At 39.9% G+C, this 18,540-nt stretch overlaps 1 protein-coding gene across 1 annotated transcript in view; it reads right to left on the bottom strand.

Moving 5' to 3' along the window:
* The window catches only part of RUVBL1 (RuvB like AAA ATPase 1), a 22,110-nt gene extending 3,570 nt beyond the window's left edge, over positions 1-18,540 (bottom strand). The window contains exons 1-9 of the mRNA XM_083489372.1: positions 18,229-18,540; positions 16,475-16,561; positions 14,834-14,966; positions 12,623-12,774; positions 11,212-11,301; positions 10,142-10,291; positions 7,422-7,485; positions 6,007-6,205; positions 2,847-2,949 (exon numbers count right to left, since the gene is read on the bottom strand). Coding sequence (XP_083345498.1) covers positions 2,847-2,949; positions 6,007-6,205; positions 7,422-7,485; positions 10,142-10,291; positions 11,212-11,301; positions 12,623-12,774; positions 14,834-14,966; positions 16,475-16,561; positions 18,229-18,369 — 1,119 coding nt within the window. The 5' untranslated portion in view covers positions 18,370-18,540. The remainder of the gene's footprint in view (positions 1-2,846; positions 2,950-6,006; positions 6,206-7,421; positions 7,486-10,141; positions 10,292-11,211; positions 11,302-12,622; positions 12,775-14,833; positions 14,967-16,474; positions 16,562-18,228) is intronic.

The following is an 18,540-nucleotide window of genomic DNA, read 5'->3' as shown; positions in this document are numbered from 1 at the left end:
TGGTGGTATGCATGCAAATCTTACTTTGGTGGGGACGGACAAGGAGGCATTTTTCAACTGGTAAGCACCTAGAGGAATGCATATAAATGGTACTTGGAACTGATCATTCCCCAACTCAGCTGCAAAGAGCTGGTCACAGAGGGGCATGCCAAAGGATCCTTGAAATCAGGGGTTGGATTCCAGCTCCCATCATCCCCAGCCAAAGGTCAGGGCTGATGGGAGTGCATCTGAAGGCACACAGGTTGCCCACTGCTGCTGTGAACTATAAGGGTGGAAAGCCCCACTTGCAGGCTGTGTGTGGGGAGAAGGGGGAGGGGTAACTGCTCTTGGAAAACCTCAAGTCCCATTTCCCCCTCTCCACAGGGTCATTTAACACTGTGGGGGAACAGAACTCTTTAGCAGAGTCAGGTGAGGAGGCACCTGTGGAAGAGGGGAAGCTCAAGGGAGAAAGAAAGAATCCTATTCTGTGCCCTGCCTTTCCTCATCCGCTGCGGACAATGTTTATTTTATTTAATTTATTGAATTTATATACTGCCCTATATTCAGAGGTCTCAGGGTGGTTCATAGAATAAAATCAAAATATAAAAAAACAGAAAATAGATAATCAAAATAAAAACAACAACCCAATACCCCCCCCCCAATAAAACCCACATTTTAGAAGGTCATAGGATGTCAATCAAATCAACCAAATGCCTGGTTAAAAAGGAACGGTTTTTGCCTTGTGCCTAAAGGTGTATAAAGAAAGCGCCAGGTGAACTTCCCTGGGGAGAGCATTCCACAGACAGGAAGCCACTACAGAGAAGGCCCATTCTCATGTTGCCATCCTCCAGACCTCTCAAGGAGGAGGCACATGAAGAAGGGCCTCAGAAGATGATCTCTGGGTCCAGGATGGTTCATATGGAAAGAGGCAGTGCTTGAGGTATTGCAGTCCTGAGCCATTTAAGGCATTATAGGTCAAAACCAGCACTTTGAATTGGGCCCAGAAATCTTTACACAATTGCAGAAGGGAAATGTTTAACTCATCTGTTAAAACACATCACTAAGCAAATCTAAACCCTGTCCAAATAAGATGCAAAAGAGGGGCAAACTGCAGCATATAATTAATTAAAAGCGGATAAGGAACCAAGGGTCATCTAGTCCAACCCCCTGCAATACAGGAATCACAACTAAAGAAACCCCAAAAGACAGCCATCCAACCTCTGCTTAAAAACCTCCAACGAAGGAGAGTCCACCATCTCTTGTGGGAGTCTGTTCCACTGTTGAACAGCTCTTACTTTCAGAAAGTTATTCCTAATGTTCGGTATCAAACACTACCAAGGGGTTGATTGAGCAGAATCAACAGGGTAGCGCTCTATGATAAAGGTCAATAACTAGGATGGACCAAGGCTGTTTCAGTGCCATACCCAGGTCTGAAGCCAGGCAGAGATTGGTCTAGATAATCCATTTCACCCAGGCACAGCTGCAGTTGGCCACTCTCAATTACTTTGTCCAACGTTAATATTATAATGCATAGTATTATGCTAATATTGAAATGAAAGCCTCATTGTACAGCTGTATCCTCTAGCCACCTTTGCTGTAATCTATATCAAGGTGCTACAGCTATCCTGTCAGGTACACAAAAACATCCCAAGTATCAATACCACGGCAGATTTTGAAAGAAGGCACCACACAAAAGCTTCCTCATGCCAAAGGAAATGAGCCTTTGCTGGTACGTTTATATTCAATAAATGCCTCTGCTTCACCTTGGCACTTATCCAGCAGCAGAGACTATTATCTGGTGACAATGCTTTCCGCCATTGACACTATCTCCTAAATAATACAAAGAATTGACATGATAAACCGTAATGGCTCCTGTATGGTGTCAGCCCACAGCACTGAGACACTAATGAGGGGGGATCTTTGACAAGATGCCTCATAATGGCACCCAAGGATTATAATCAATGCTCCTTGCACCAAAATGAGTCCTGCTGCTTACTGGACTGTTGCTCTAGCCAATCATTGAAAAAATCTCGTCTAGATCAACTATAAAATGGATCCAATAATACAGTAAGCAAATCACTGACGGAATATGAACCCCAGGAGTTTACAAATGCATATACTTCAAATTCTAACATGGAGTGGTTTCATTTCAAACTGAGCAAATATTGAAAAAAATTAAGATCTGGAATTAAGAAACACAAAAAATGTAAGCGGGACCGCCCTTTCAAGCGAAGTGTAATGAAGATCTATTCCCATCACATTTCTATTATGATGAATTAAAAAACCAGTTCACCTGGAGATAAATATGGAGAGTGGAACAGTCTTCATACTTATGGGTTGTTTTTAAACAGATCTTTTTGTGGGCTGTTTATTTACCCATTATTGGAGAGCTGTTCTGATTTTATCAGAAGTTGCAGGTTTTTACTTTTGTTGCGAAGCATTTCTGGTGATGTCCGAATAGCAAAGAACGCAGCAGACATTTAAAAATAAAATGAAATAATAATAAAAATAATAATAAACATCTTAAAGAGGAAACCATAGCCTTCATAGTTTCAAAGCAAGAAACTTGCAGGATGAATTCCTACTTGGATGAAACTTTCCTTCTGGAAAGGGCCACGTATATTACGGTATTAAATATTTTTCACATTATTGTAAGCCACTCAGAGAACTTTGTTATCAGCCAGCATATAAATATTGTTTAAAAAAAATTATAGGACCCAAAAACTTTCTAAAAAACAAATCCTGCAAACCAGTCATATTATAGGTAAGAAGCCAGTACAGTTTCACACCCGGCACCACTGGCTGAGGTTCTAGAGAGGGACCTTTGCTGCCTGCCCCCCAAGATATTACATAGGAAAGAGAGTTACCTGCTTCATTTCTTGCGGCGTGTATAACATGGTTCTAATTATCATCACCCTATCCAGAAGATCCAGAGGTATCCCATGAGGAGAGATTATATCTTCTGTACCTCTGCAAGGATATAAAGAAAAGTTCAGGTTTATAGTTATTTATCACCTTAAAAGGGTTGCTGGTGGGAAGCTTTTATTCTAACATTCAAAGCAACACACTAAGAAATTATATTGGTTGGTGATGGCTTACATTGCACTGTCCTAAGAGGCAGACTTTGACATACCTCTCCTCAAGAGTAGCTTATATTCTACGTAAATGAGCTAGGCAACAGAAAATCTGGATTCAAGAATAAGGTTGGTGAAACTCTTTGTCATCACAAGGTACCTTAATTTGCAATCTTAGTGCAAATACTGTGAAGTATTTGACTGATGAACACTCCTGCTTTCCACTCCCACCAATATATTGTATCTATGTAAAACAAGAAAATGACTTTGCCCTTTTAAAATGTGTTTTTTTTGGGGGGGTTGTTGTTTTTATTTTGATTATATATTTTGTGGTTTTATATTTTGATTTTGTTCTGTGAACTGCCCTGAGACCTCCAGGTATAGGGCGGTATATAAATTCAATAAATAACAAATAATAATAATAATAATATCTTCTGTTCTCCATTAGAGGGCACTCCAGTTTCATCTAAAAATATTTCTTATTCAGGCGATTACTAGAAAATCATGATCCTACTCAGTTGTGGTATATGAGGAGCAGAGGGGAGGGAGGAGCAGAGCATAGGAGTAGAATGTTAATCTATTCCCCCCCCCCCTAAATAATAGTGGCTTCTATTTCTAATAATAGAATCATGAACTCAAAATTCTTTCAACACGACATGAAAGACCATTGATACAATTTTAGTCCTGGTTCATAGGAAACCTCTCTCTACAAGAAGGTGCTTTCACTGCACGGGGCCAAAATATCTTTTGCAAAAGCCGAGGAAAGATTGGGTGTGATATAAATTGTAAGGAGGAAGACAGGCTAAGAGTCTACCGATAACACTGTGAGCTGATGAGGAGAAATCACCCAACAATTACTAGAAGCAGACTGTTCTTTAACTTTGAGAGGTTCACTTTTAAAAACTCTTCTACTGTTACCTGGCCTAAGGAGAAACATATTGACAAGATGACTGGAGGTGTTTATGGTGTGGTAGGCCTTAATTCCAAGTATCTGGAGACAACACTACTTCACTGCAATTTAAGTTTATTAAAAATCTATAGCATGCAGAGTATAAAGTGCAAGTAAGGCAAGAGAAAAAAAAGTGGACTGGGTCTCTTCTCCACTAAGATAAGAGAATGGATCTGGGCATGTTCTTTTCTATACCATCCTCAACCCTTTTGTCCAAATGTACTGCCTAATATTCTGATTTGTGGATATTAAATCCCTTCCCCAAGCGTCTTAAAAGTGGTTGGCTAAGTGGTTTAAAACAGAAAATAAACAGTACATATTCATAAATTCACTTGCTTTCCTGCACCCTCCCCTCGCCCCCAATAGTTGCTCAATTAAGGGAATGGGATGGGAAACTGGGGGGGGGGCACACTACAGTGGGACAAGAGAATTGGTAGAATTTGCCTTGTAAGAATCTTTCCACTTGCACAAGACACTTTTGGATCTAAGCCAATGTCTTCTGCACACAGGTTGCAGAGCAGGTGCCCAAGCTTGTATAAAATGTTGGTGGGCAGCAAAAAATGTGGACATTCAAGAAAAAGCCCGTACTTAATTCTTAGAAGTCCCTTATACACTGGCAGGGCCCTCCCTCTTCAGCAAATATAGGTGTGTGTGAATCATGCAATAGTGGAAGGCTTTACAGACACGTGGACTAATGCTGCTTTGAAATAGCTTTTCTAAACATTGGTCTCTCAGAGGTATTTTCTGTCCTATATGTATATGCAAGTGTGAGAGATGCATTTCCCATCCCAATCGAGTGCCAGAAGGGGCAAGTCCCACCATTTGACATGTTTTCTGTGGCAAATTGCTAGCAATAGAGGAAAGAGAAGGTAGCAACCCTCAATGCCTGAGAAATCGTCATTTTAATTATTTTTTCAATTTATATCAAGACAAGCACAATTTATTCCATTGTCACTGTTTTACACAGTGTGGATTTTGTTAGCTGCCTAAGAAATGGTGAGATATGTATTTAATAAGTGAAATAAACCAAGTTTCAGAAAAAAATGCTGTAGGCAGACTAAGAAGTGACACAAGAAGTAGACAACAGTAATGAATAGGGATGAATCTTTGATGAGTACAAGTAGTCTATTTAAGTAAAGGCAGAAATAGCAGTAATACCTGAAAGCCACCAGTCTAGCATTTAGCTGTTAACAAGATGGGATCCAGCTAAACTATAAAAAGGGAAAGCAGGTAGTGGCGTTGCTATTCTTATTTCTAAAGCACCAAATGCTTTTTTAAGTGCTGGAGCAAAAATCAATAAACAAAAGCCATTGCCCACCCGAAATCTAATGAACATGCTACAAAAAGAAAAAGGAAAGGAATGTTTAAACAAGACATTTCTTTCTTTTTATTAAGGAAATGACGTTGCATAATTCTTTTTATCCAAGTGCAGTATGTAAACTTCTTCACAGCAAAGCAGTGCAGCTCAAAGCTGTTTGGAGATACAAAACCTAGTCCAAATTATTAGAAGAAGACAGGTCACCTCTGAGGGTGATGGTGCCATTATAAAAAGAAACCTGACTGTATGGGATGAAAGATGAGCATGTGCAAAGACTGCCAACAGATGAAGCAGTATAGGCAGATAGCTACAGTGCTAAGGAAAAAAAAGATATGAACAAGCGGCATTTGAAACATTATGGGGAAGACAAGCAAAGCAACAGTAAAGGAACAGATCTAGGGATGCGCACAGGGGGAGAAAAAAAAAATTAAGATCCTGAAAAACCTGACTCTAAAGAAACTTACTAATTCTTGGTCATCGCAGTGTGAAGGTTTTTCCTGTAGTGAAGCCCTTAAGCAGCCCTGCAGCAACAGATATGGTTGTGACCCATCAAGATGATTATCACAGGTGTATCAGCACCACGGATAAAAAGCTCCCAAAGATCATAGCTCTTTGTGCTGAAGCAGCTAACACTGAGGCTTATGGGAAGACGAGAACCATGCAGGACTAAGCTTTAAGCACTGTACCTGATTACACAGTTCCCCCGGTTGGAAGCAAAGATGACAATCGGAGCAATAGAAGATTCCAGCGCTCGGTGCAAATATGTGAAGCACTCAATATCCAGCATGTGAACCTCGTCCACAAAGAGAACTCCAGGGACTAACTCAGCAATGCCTTGATCAATGTATTTATTCACCACCTTGTTGATCTCTCCTCGAAGCTTGTCTAAGGGAAAGATAAAGGTTAACAACCTGATTTATTTACAATGAAAGCTCCAAGACAACTTACAATAAAAGAGCGGCCCCTTTTGCACCAACTTATTAGTATCCTTTTCTGAACTGATGCACACACAAAAATCTTATGCATAAGGAAATTTAAATTAAATTAAACTCCTTTAAAATGGATGAGGCTGAGACAATGGTTTTGCATAATTATGGATTCAAGTCAATCATTACTCAACTGCTTATTTTTGGATGGAAACCAAAATGGCTTTTTGACTAATGGCTTTTTCACATTTAATATTTGTAAATATTGCTGTTTTGTCCCAAGATTGCACCAGGTTTTTTTTAAAAAAACCCAGACAAATAAATAAAAATTGGTAAATACAGTACAAGCCCTTATTCTAAATTTAGCGAGTCAGACAACTTTGTTCAGCTAGCTCAGTCTACAATGTAAACAATACACTGTCTTGCAATGACTCTCCATGGCTTCAGATAGGGGTCTTTCCAGTCCCAGCTGGAGATGCTGGGGATTCAATCTCACTCTCACAATTTTGCACACCCATTATTTGTTATCTGCCAAAGCTCCGGGATTCTACTTTTTTTGTGCTATCCATCCATGCATACTATTCACATTCAGTAAGGTGAATTCTCATCCTTGGAGTTTGTGGAAAACTTCAAGAAAGGCTGCATAACTTATGAGTAAATGACTAATGACTGATATTTTCAGGATTTGATAATGTTTTCAAAATGCTGGATGCTGAATGTAGAGCACCTGCTATACTGCTCAACTATGTATACAAAATTGTAGGTCAATAAATGTAAAACATACTATAAATAAAGCTTGTTTAAAGAGTGTAAGAGTGGAGTAACAGCTGATGCACTGATGCCTGTTCTTCTGGTGCCCCATTTGAGGAAAGGAAGCAACACCACCAGATTCTGATCAATGCTCACAAGTACCAACCAGACGCCCTATGTAGCACTTCTCAAGTGTTACACATGAGTAGTCACTGAACTGCTGGAACACAATATTCCGAAACCCATTCAACTTTAGCAGCACTGTGTAACGCACATTGCGCTTCCTGTACATTCCGACTATCCTTCCTTCTGCCTTGTTGAAAGCTTAAGGATGCAATACTATACACCCAAGTCTCACCATGTTCAGTGGGACTTACTTCCATATAAGCATAGGGGTCAGGCTGAAAGTGAGACAACTATTGTACCTGTGATTTCAGTTTTCTTAGGCTTCATCAACTGTCCCATCATGGAGAGGATATCCTGCCCACCCTAGAGAAAACAAATTTGAAAATTAAGGTTGTATCTTTTTTTGTTACTGTACAGAAAAAGCTATGAAAATTTAATTTGGTCAAACTAAAAATAAAGGGTTGAATTCAAGGTAGCATTAAGCAGATCTCCTCCCCTGACATAACCTGTGTGCCCCCTAAATCTGTTATGGGCAGATCTGCAGATGGCACAGGGCACCTATGTAGGGATAGAGCAGCAAATCCTGCTGCTCTAGTGCTAATTTTGCACTATTAAGTTGAATATGGCCCATAACTCTTATTTCAGTTTTTTTAAAACATTGAAGTTTCTAACATCAGACAACTACTTTATAAATTCACCACTTTTGTATTCTAAGCATAGTACATTAGTATATATATATCTGTTAAGCTCCATTCTTTATGTGCACTTTGGAACATGATGATGCCATTTTATTCAGGTCTCAGTAAATTCTGCAATGTTTCAGAACAATAAAATCACTCAAGGAAAATGCATGTATGGAAATTATATCAGGTGCAAACATGTTTTTATAATCCTTTGCTAGTTGAGAACTTGGAATTTTGTTTTCCTTCGCTATATAATTTAAAAAAAATTTACATGCATTGTTAAACAAGAAAATGCTTGTTTTAGTTTTATACAGTATATTCTGTAATATTTCAGCTTGGGAAGTTGATGGTCTTTAAAATTATTTTTTAAATGTTTTTAAAAGTCTTAGAAATAAGTATTGTTAACATTAAGAATTAGGAGGTATTTCAGCCAGCCAGAAATAATCACACCCGGGAAAACAAATCCTTTGGATTAATTTCATGCTATGTACCAGCTATATGAATTAACACTACAGCATGTAGTCACCATTATTTGGCTAGCATAGCAGCCCTTCCTCAGGACCATGTATATAGTATATACTCAATGTGGAGATATCAGTTCATACAATTGGCATTTCTCCACAACACCCAGGAGCCTCATTTTATTTTGATGAGGCCACTTATTTTAAAATAAAGATTAATATGTTTGTGTGGATATGCTGACAATATGTTATTGTGAGCATAGATGACATTATCCAACTGAAGACTGCAATAATCAAGCTTGCATCAATATAGCCTTGTTTAACCCTCAGAACTGACTCGCTGCAATTGGAGAGAGAGATTAATCTGTTTGCAGCTGCAAACACAAAAAGCCTTCACTGTAACGCAGTGGGGACTTTTAAGAACTTGCCTAACATACTGGAGCATTCATACAGAACTTCTCTAAGCTAAGAGACAAATTGAAAGGGCCATACAGTGGTACCACGGGTTACAAACGCTTCAGGTAACAGCTAACCGCTAACCCAGAAATAGTACCTCGCATTAAGAACTTTGCTTCAGGATGAGAACAGAAATCGCGCGGCGACAGGAGGCCCCATTAGCTAAAGTGGTACCTCAGGTTAAGAACAGTTTCAGGTTAAGAACAGACCTCCAGAACAAATTAAGTTCTTAACCTGAGGTACCACTGTATACCGAGGGGAGCTGACAGTACAAATTCTCATAAAAGCAACTTAATCTGTCCATGGGCATTGAACAAAAACTGGATAGATCCATTAGATATTTCCAAAATGTATCTAGACACCCTGAGTGTAAAGCAGATTAGTTTTAACAATGTGTCAAATACCACACACAGAAAATGCTTTTGCCAAAGGTTTTAGGAGTTCTCTATATTCCACGTCTCTGCATGACATGTATCAGCTTGAGTCATTGATCCCTGGCAGAGTTGCAATATTGACTTTCCTGCTACATGTGTGCCTTAATGACTTTTCAAGTATTCACTTTTCAAAACCATGTAATTTGAGTTTAAAAGACGACAAAAAAGTTTTCTGGCTTCTTGTTATTTGAACCAGTAAAAGAACAGAAAAATCTAGACCTGTCATTGACCCTCTATCTCATGGAATATGTTTACATTTTAGTTAAACTATCATATATTTACCTGTAGGTTCAAAAAGCCTCACTGTACTAAAATATGTATACAATTTAGGATGCAGTAGAAATTACTGGTAAAAGGCAGTGAATATTATTAGCACCAAAAATGTTTTCCATTTTCTTCATTGACCTACATGCAATAACCACCCTCACTAATTCCCCCAAAACAAGGTTGGTGGCTTTTAAAACTTGCAAATGTTGGTAGTCAAAAACTCTTGGAGACTGCTGCAAATCATCAACAGTTCTACTGGTAGATCCTGATCCCTGTTTTAAATGAGTTTGTGTGTTTCAGGAAAGCCTGGCTTACTCCATACTGCAGCAACAATGAAAAATAATGGATAGAACTGTGACAGTACTCCTTGACCCCAGGTGCTGGCACACTTAAAAGGGAGGCAGATACCTATTGTTAGATTTTTAGTGGATTGATCCAGATTTCTTCTGAGGAAAATTCCACTCAATTCTTGCTGATAGAATTCCTTTCCCCTGCAATCCCATATGCCCCCTGAAAATCTGCTCCGGAGGATTGTGGGAGAGCCTCTGTAACAGCGTGGGGGGGTGGTACAGAGGGTTGCAGAGTGGAATCCACTGTCTCTTCCCTTCTTTCCTTAGTGGGAGCCTTTGCAGGACCTGCTGCCTATCCTGCAAAAGCAAGACTTCCTTTTCTTCACAAATCTGAAAGTCTGAATGCTTCTGTCAGTATAGTTGAATACCTGAGGTCTAGCATTGGCCACATCCAAGTCATGAAGAGTTACATCCTGGATAATCTCTTTCTTCTTGTGCACATCACCTTTCGGCAAAGGAACATACTCTTCAGCCTCAAGGTCAAACTCTGTTGCATAGGTGTCACACCTGCCTTGCCTCTGCGAAGAGGAATTTAGAAATCACATACACTATATTTATAATTAATGTTATTGCCAATATTGAAAATGACATACAGCTGATAAACAAAGGTCTTGTTTTACAGTGACAACCCCAACAGGCTTCGTTTGACAGTTTTGAAAATGCCATGCTTGTCCTTGGAAAAGGAACGACTGATCAACCTATGAAATCGTACTGAAAGCACCTGGTATTTTCTCCATTCTTCTGAAAGAGCGAAACTCTTGCTAAAGGACAAATCCAGCAGATTAGCTGGAGATTGGAGAAAACTGTCCTAGACTTCTTGGGACATAGATGATTTATTGTATGATACAAAATATTATGCTCATCCATTAAACACCGAGTATCTCCCTAAACTACATTTTAAATCAGATACGAAGAACATGCTAACTAATGCAGTATTCCCTTCTAGATGCATATATCTTATGGCAAGAACACCAGGAAGATAAAAGATTAAAGGCTCTATACATTTCTTTTTAGTACGACTAGTAATTTCAGGTCTTTTCTCTTCACTTATATATCATATATGAACACGAACACACACAAGCATGAAGTTAAATATTAAAATGAATGGCAAAACATTCAATAATCATAATCATAGTAATAATTTATTATTTATACCCCACCCATCTGACTGGGTTGTGCCAGCCACTCTGGGCAACTGTAACCAGAGCTCTCAAACCAGATGACCTTACTTGTGAATCAAATGATTCCCCTTTAGAGATGGCATTTATTTCATCAACGATCCCCTTCAAAACAAAAAACACCTCTCTCCTTTCCTGAGGAAAACCACAGCTATCCTAGAAGGGATTGATAAGGTTTTGGGGACACAGACTTTTGAAAAAAAGTTGGAAAATCCTGAACCAATACTATGTCAGAGGTTCAATGGTTGTCTTTGCTTTACCTTGACAGCTCCACTGTTTGCTTCAATGTAAATCACATCACCAGCTTCTACTCTTTCCTTCTGCAGACTTTCAAAGATGCTGGGGTCCAACTACAGAGACAATAAATAGAGGCCAACTATATTAAGATGCAGTTACAAAGAAAGAGGTTCCAGTAGAAGTGTGTTAGCTTTTATTTCTTCATATTTATTTTTCTGAGCAGCTTTCATGAGCAGAGTTCCGGCTAGCAGAACTTGTCTTAGTCTGCAGCCCACCCCATTCAGCAGAGTTCCTGACAGTACAGGGGGCTGCTGTGAGGAGGACAGGTATGAAAGCCAGCTTGAACCAGCCCTAGTAAACATACTTAATTCTGGACTCAACGCAATGACAGACTTCCAGTTATTGCTTTTCAATGATAACAATTTGCAATTTGGTACTGTCGAATTAGGGACGCGGGTGGCGCTGTGGGTTAAACCACAGAGCCTAGGACTTGCTGATCAGAAGGTTGGCGGTTCGAATCCCCGCGACGGGGTGAGCTCCTGTTGCTCGGACCCTGCTCCTGCCAATCTAGCAGTTCGAAAGCACGTCAAAGTGCAAGTAGATAAATAGGTACCGCTCCGGCGGGAAGGTAAACGGCGTTTCCGTGCGCTGCTCTGGTTCGCCAGAAGCGGCTTAGTCATGCTGGCCACATGACCCGGAAGCTGTACTCCGGCTCCCTCGGCCAATAAAGCGAGATGAGCGCCGCAACCCCAGAGTCGGTCACGACTAGACCTAATGGTCAGGGGTCCCTTTACCTTTATTAAAATAGTTACGTTTTACAGTAATTCCAGTTTCACTGAAACTCAGCATACATTCCTATCTGTACTGGTAACATATCAATCAACTGAATTAGTTCTAACAGTGCAATCCTATTCAGAAGTAAGACCCATTGAGCTTTGTAGGACTTACTTCCAGGGAAGTGTGCACAGCAGTGTTGAGGATCCTGCATTCTGCCAGATGTTACTAGATTCCAAACTCTCAACAGCCCCAGTCAGTCTGGCCAGTGATTAGGAAAGACAGGAGTTGTAGTTCAACAACATCTGGAGGGCCACAGGCTTGTCACTCCTGGTGTATAGTATTGCCCCCTAAGTGCTTTACAAATGGTTCTGGACCCAGACAGCTTACAAGGCAAATAACGCTTAGCTTCAGCAGAACTGCATCACCTATCTCTAAATCATTCTTGGAAGTAGGAGTGGACAATATCTATCAATTTATGTGGTCAAGTGGCAAATGACCTAGAGGACCTATCAGATCATGTGGTGAAACAGAAATAGCAAAATAAATAAATTCTATTGCTTAAAAAGTACCTTTAGTCAACTGTTCTCCTGCCCCTTTTACTGACATGAGGAAGTGCTAAGATGCTGAGAAATGTGTGAGAGATAAGACCCCACCTACCTTGAGCTGTTTAGTTCCTTTTGCAGTTTTGAGTCCGATAATCACATGACTAATGGTTTTGCCATATCCTCCCATGGGGTTCTCAGTCTCACATGGAGTTAATTCTGTGACTTCACCTTCATAAACTTCCTTGGTTTCTTTAATCCTCAAGCCTGTAAAATATTGATTATATAAGCTATAAAAATAATTGCCATTTATAATGGACTGCTCTTGATATTTGCCACCTGAAGTCATCTTTGCCATCTCCAATACCATCAGGAAATATTTATGTAAAACCCAATAAATTTAGTAGCACTGAAACAAAAGATGAAGAAGGGCCATTTGTTACTCTACCACTTAAACGAAAACTATGTCATGAAAGAGAAAAAACCCATTACAGATTCTAGAGTTATAACCAGTAATACATATTTATCAAATAGGACATTAAAAAGACTGACAGTTTGGTTGAAAAGAACTGCTAAGTAGTTCTTATAATTGCCACCTAGAATCTGACTCTGAAAAGGTGTAACATTAAACATTATTATTTACTAGTGGAAAATTGTCTGTTTTGTAAGCTCACTAGTAACAATGAATGAATGCCAACTGCAAATAAAATTAAGTTTGTAGTTTCAAAGTCCTTAGCTTTGTTTACTATAATACATAGGATAAGCTTGCTAAATTAGATCAATCTACAGAGAATAAATTTTCTGATACAAATAAAATTTTGCAAATTACCCAAATTCATATAGCAACATTTTCTGTAAACTCACATGACTATGTTGCACATGTGAAGACTTCCCTCAGGCTTTCAGATTCTGGGGAAGCTTTCCCCATCTACAACTGTCAAGACCCCCTCCAGACGTTCATTCTATATGCATGGATGTTGGTGGAGGAGTGCACAGCTTTGAGGACTGGGCTATTTGTCACAACCCCATTCCCTTGCCTTGGTGTTGCTCAACAGAGGAGTAACTAATGACCAGATAAGGCTATACTCATAACCCCTTGGCACTCATTTCAGAGTCTACTGGAATGTCAAATTAACACAAATCTCTGCTATTGCAACCCTAGAAATATCCTTTTGAGAATTCTTAATTTGAGAAAGAAAATCTGGATGATTGGACAAGAATTAGAACATATTCCCATTAAGCAGAGTAGGCAGTAACCAGTTCTGAAATATGTCTGGATTGTTATAGGTATTAATGGAGAGAAAACCATTTCTCAGAGGAATGTTTTAATAACTTGGGTTAGATAAAATTCAACAGATGGGAGAAGAATTTCTATCTTTCACTAACACCAAATACTTATTTAGAAGCATCTTCATGCTGACATCCAGGGAATGTGGAGCACCAACAATGTGGCTGGCTGTTAAATTATTGCTATCTCTAAGAATGACAACATGGATGACACAGGTTTCAACTGCTGGTTCAAGTTTCCAAATCTGACAGGGAACTTCATCACATCAAGGAAATATTGCAGACTGCGCTCTCTCCATCTCTCGGCTCTCTCCCCCTCGACCCTGCCAATTTAACAGTAACTTAAAGAGCACAGATGATTGAGAGTCTCTTTCTTACAGAAATCAATGGGCCACTTTTTTCAGTTGCAAGAACTGATGGAAATGTTTCTTCACCTTAATGCCATTCAATACTAAGATGAAGTCTGTGGTAAATCATGATACAGAGCCCCGGGGAATTAATGGATGTTGGAAGCAATAATAAAAACAATTAGGGTATCTTTAAGCAATCCAAAGGTCTGTAAAGGGATAGTTCTATCAGCTGTCAACAGTAAGTAAAATAAGAAGATTTTAGATGCTTAATGTTTTGCTTGTAAATCCAACTCTTCCTCTTGACAAACTGAAACAATTCAATTGATAAATCCACAAGTACTAAAGAGAAAATTAACCTAATTGAAAAGCTACTCATCTTGTTAGCTACAAATACCTTCTTCTATTTTGTCCAGCATTATGCAATGAGAATGCAGAAAGGCAGAGTATCACTCTTGCACTGTTTGTGACTGAAGCAAGAGTCAACTAAAATGCCATAATGATGAAAGGATTTATAGATCTTATACAAATATGATAGCAAGAGATTCAGTAATTCTGCCATAATATTAAAAACTGGAGCAAGATATGATTTATTAATCAAAACAAATGATAACATATGTTATACATTCAACTGAACAAAAAAAAATATAACCTTGAACTGATAACTTATTTTCTTGTTTCAAGGTACATACCAATTGCTCTTCTGAAATTTTCCATCAAGACCTCTGTCTTCTTTATTTCAGTAGAGTACACTTCACTTCCAACCATAGGGCAAAAGGGAACCTTACTACCCAACTCCTGAGCAATAGCCAAAGCCAAAGCAGTCTATGAAAATAAAAAGTCAAATGACTGAGCAATTATATATTATACATAAATCTCAAAATTTCAGAGAATTTAAAGAAATTAGACAGCCTATCAGGTTTTAAACTTAAATTTCAGTAGGCCTACACTGAGTAGGATCAACTTTGGATACAACCTAATGTTCTTGTAAGTGGAATGTGGCTTAAAGGATCTTCCTACTGGAGGAGGCAGAGGGGAGACCATTTAAGACATTTCCTCATTTTCTGCCCCATGTAAAGCAACTCCAGGGGGGTTGAGGGAATGTTCCAGAATAGTGGAGTATTGAAGGATGCAGGGAGGCCATTTTAACAGGACCATATTTATCAAAATAGGCTAAGGAGGCTCTTGCCTAAAGATCATGATTTTCACAATATAGTGCTAGAACAGTTTACTATTTTTTCCAGAGAGATTTACCAGTTAAATAAATCCTTCTCTAGTCTGGGGCTAGATTTCTATAATATGGTGCTGGTTTTAGTGATGATGGAAAGGGGGGGATTAATCTGAGATCTGCAGCAATTTTCAAATGTTCGATGGCGTTGGAACAAGTTTAAGAACTACTGGTTTAAAGCTTTTTAGTAATTTGTTAGTTCTAGCATGGCTCCTAAAGGCTTCTTAGAAATGTGTACAGAATTGCTGCCTAAATAAGTATCAGTAAGTATCAAATAAGTTTGTGACCCTCTAACTACTGTTAAAAGGTTGCATATTCACATAATCTTTCACCTAGGACAAGCATACTAATTTAAATATCTCCATTAGGTGCCATCTTTAGACACCAGGAAAAATGTTTCTCTTGAACCAGGCATTTGGCGGATTAACATTCTATGGCCTTTTAAATGTGGGGGGGGGGGGAGGGTTTATCAGTTTGTTTTGCTTTTGTTTTTTAATGTATTCTGTGTTTTCATTTTTATGGTATGAACTGCCCTGTGTTCTTCGGTTGAAGGGCGACATACAAATTTAATAACAATAATATTCCTATAATACAAGGACCAAATGTTATGCAGTAGTCCAGTTCTCCTCCCATTCCACTGACCAAATGAGTTTAGGTGGTCTCATGCATGATGTGTGTACTGTACTCTTTGCTGTACTCTTGTTGACAACTGCTGAAAACATTTGTTAGGCAAGCATAAAAGTTACATGTGCTTTATTTCTTTTTAGCTGCTGTTTATTTTAATGATCTTTTGAATATCTTAACTTTTGTGATGTTGTTAATATTTTATTATTTATTATTAATATTATAAATAATATTGTTTATTATTGTATTTCTGTAAACCAATTGAATATTTTTTTTATTTTTTTTACAAACAATCAGCACATAAATTCTGTAAAATGAAGTATGCATAAGCACAAATGTACAAGCTACTGGGAAGTAAAAGGTAAGGGAAAGGACCCCTGGATGGTTAAGTCTACTCAAAGGCAACTATGGGGTGCGGCGCTCATCTTGCTTCAGGCCAAGGGAGCCAGCATTTGACAAAAGCATTTGACATAAGACATACCTTTCCAGTTCCAGGAGGTCCTGCCAATAGCACAGCTCTGCCAGCCATCTTCTTGCTTCTGATCAATTCTACAATAACACCACAAGCCTAAAACATTAAAATACTAGTGTTATAGATACTGGAGGGTTTGGGGTTTGTTTGTCTTTTGCTTTTTAAAGTCCTTGTTGAGATTAGGAACAGAAGGCATTTGCAATAGCATAGGACATCTATCATTTCACAAATACAACAGCTATATATAATCTTCTGGCTTGTCTGAGTAAATCTAAATATCTTGCACAATCACCAGTTTAAAATGATGAAAGTGAGGGATTTGGCCAAGATCTCCCACCAAGCTTGTATTGGCACAAGAAAAATGAGAACTTCCGAGTGCTCTTCTTTTTAGAAAGTTTCTTATTAACAGCTCACCTGATGTTGAAATGGCTAGTTTGCAGACTAGTGGAACGTTCAATGAACTAACACTAATTTTAAAATGTAGGCATGTCCACTCAGAAGGGCCACTGCATTCAGTGGGGTTCACTGTTTCAGATTATATCTTTATATATATGTCTCTGAATTCAATACAAACCAAAGAAATATGAACTCTGAAAAGGCCTTGTCTTTAATACAGTTCTAAGCTAAGCACCAAATTTTAGGAAGCTGATGAAAGGTGTGCAGAAAGTCTGCAGATGCAGCTATGACTTTGATGCTCCATAAAGCCCAGTCAGTCAGATTTGCCCCTAATAATGACAACATGGAGAAGCATGTACACCACCTCGAGTTCCTTGAGGGGTGGAATAGAAGTATAAGAATAAACAAACACAAATAAGCTACATCTCCAATGATACACCATGAACTTCTGATGCTATGGCCATCTGACAAGCAACTGCTCAGTTTGATCTCACTTAAGACCCAAAATTAATATCCTTGAACTGAAGCAGATTTCGGTTAAGCATACAGCAGAGCTTCCAAGCTCTGTATGAAGATCTCCTTCCTAGACTAGCCACTTACTTCATAGTTTATGAAAAAGCTACACAAGGCAGGGATATAGGATGCCTAGCATTTGGTTGAACCTAATCTGATTTTTTGCGGGGTGGATGGGGAGGGTGAAACTTGTGACCCTGCATATGTTGTTGGCCTCCAATGTGGATCAGGCAGAGGGCCTTCTCGGTAGTGGCACCCGCCCTGTGGAACGCCCTTCCACCAGATGTTGTAGAGAAAAATAACTACCAAACTTTTAGAAGACATCTGAAGGCAGCCCTGTTTAGGGAAGCTTCTAATGTTTAATGTTATTGTATTTTAGTGTTCTGTTGGAAGCTGCCCAGAGTGGCTGGGGAAACCCAGCCAGATAGGTGGGGTATAAATAATAAATTATTATTATTATTATCAGCACCAGCCACAGCATGATGTGCGCAGTAGCCCATGAACATTCAGGGGTCTCTCCGTGGCTTAGATGACCTCTTCTAAAGCGATTTTTTGGGGGATGGGGGTCACTCCTAACTTTCAATCTGCTTGACCACGCTCGTCTCAAACCACAACTTATTTCATGGCTTGAAACGGAACAAGAAGCGAAGGGGCATCCCCACTCCTTATGGCTCTCTTTCGGCTGCCGTCTCCCCCCCCCCCCTCAGAGGTTCCACAGCTGCACCAGCGCCTCCTTAGGGAGACGACGGGCCCAGGGGGCTCCTGCCCGTCGCCTCCGAGCCCGAGGATAGGACAGGCCGTGACGCGGCCGGACGGGGTCATGGAGCCCGGAGCCCCGCCAGCGCCGCCCTCACCTCCCGCGCGTTCTCCTGCCCGACCAGCCCGGCCGCCGCCGGCTTGGCTGCGCCGCTGTCGTCCAGCCCCAGGCCCTTGACATGGCTGTGCGCGGCGATGCGCTGCGTCTTCGACGTGCTCTTCACTTCCTCGATCTTCATCCCGCCGCTGGCGACCAGAAGCAAAGGAGGCCCCGGGAAACTCAGCCCGCCGCCTTCTCCTCCTCCTCCTTCTTCTTCTTACCGGCCGCAAACGCAGTTAACATGCGGCACCCACGCGTTACCAAGGTTCCCGGCGCTCTGCCGCCTTGTCCTTGCCCCCGTTCAAATAAC

This window comes from Podarcis liolepis, assembly GCF_965112155.1.
Source record: "Podarcis liolepis genome assembly, chromosome: 2".
Taxonomy (NCBI): domain Eukaryota; kingdom Metazoa; phylum Chordata; class Lepidosauria; order Squamata; family Lacertidae; genus Podarcis; species Podarcis liolepis.
This window is presented reverse-complemented; position numbering and strand designations above follow the sequence as displayed.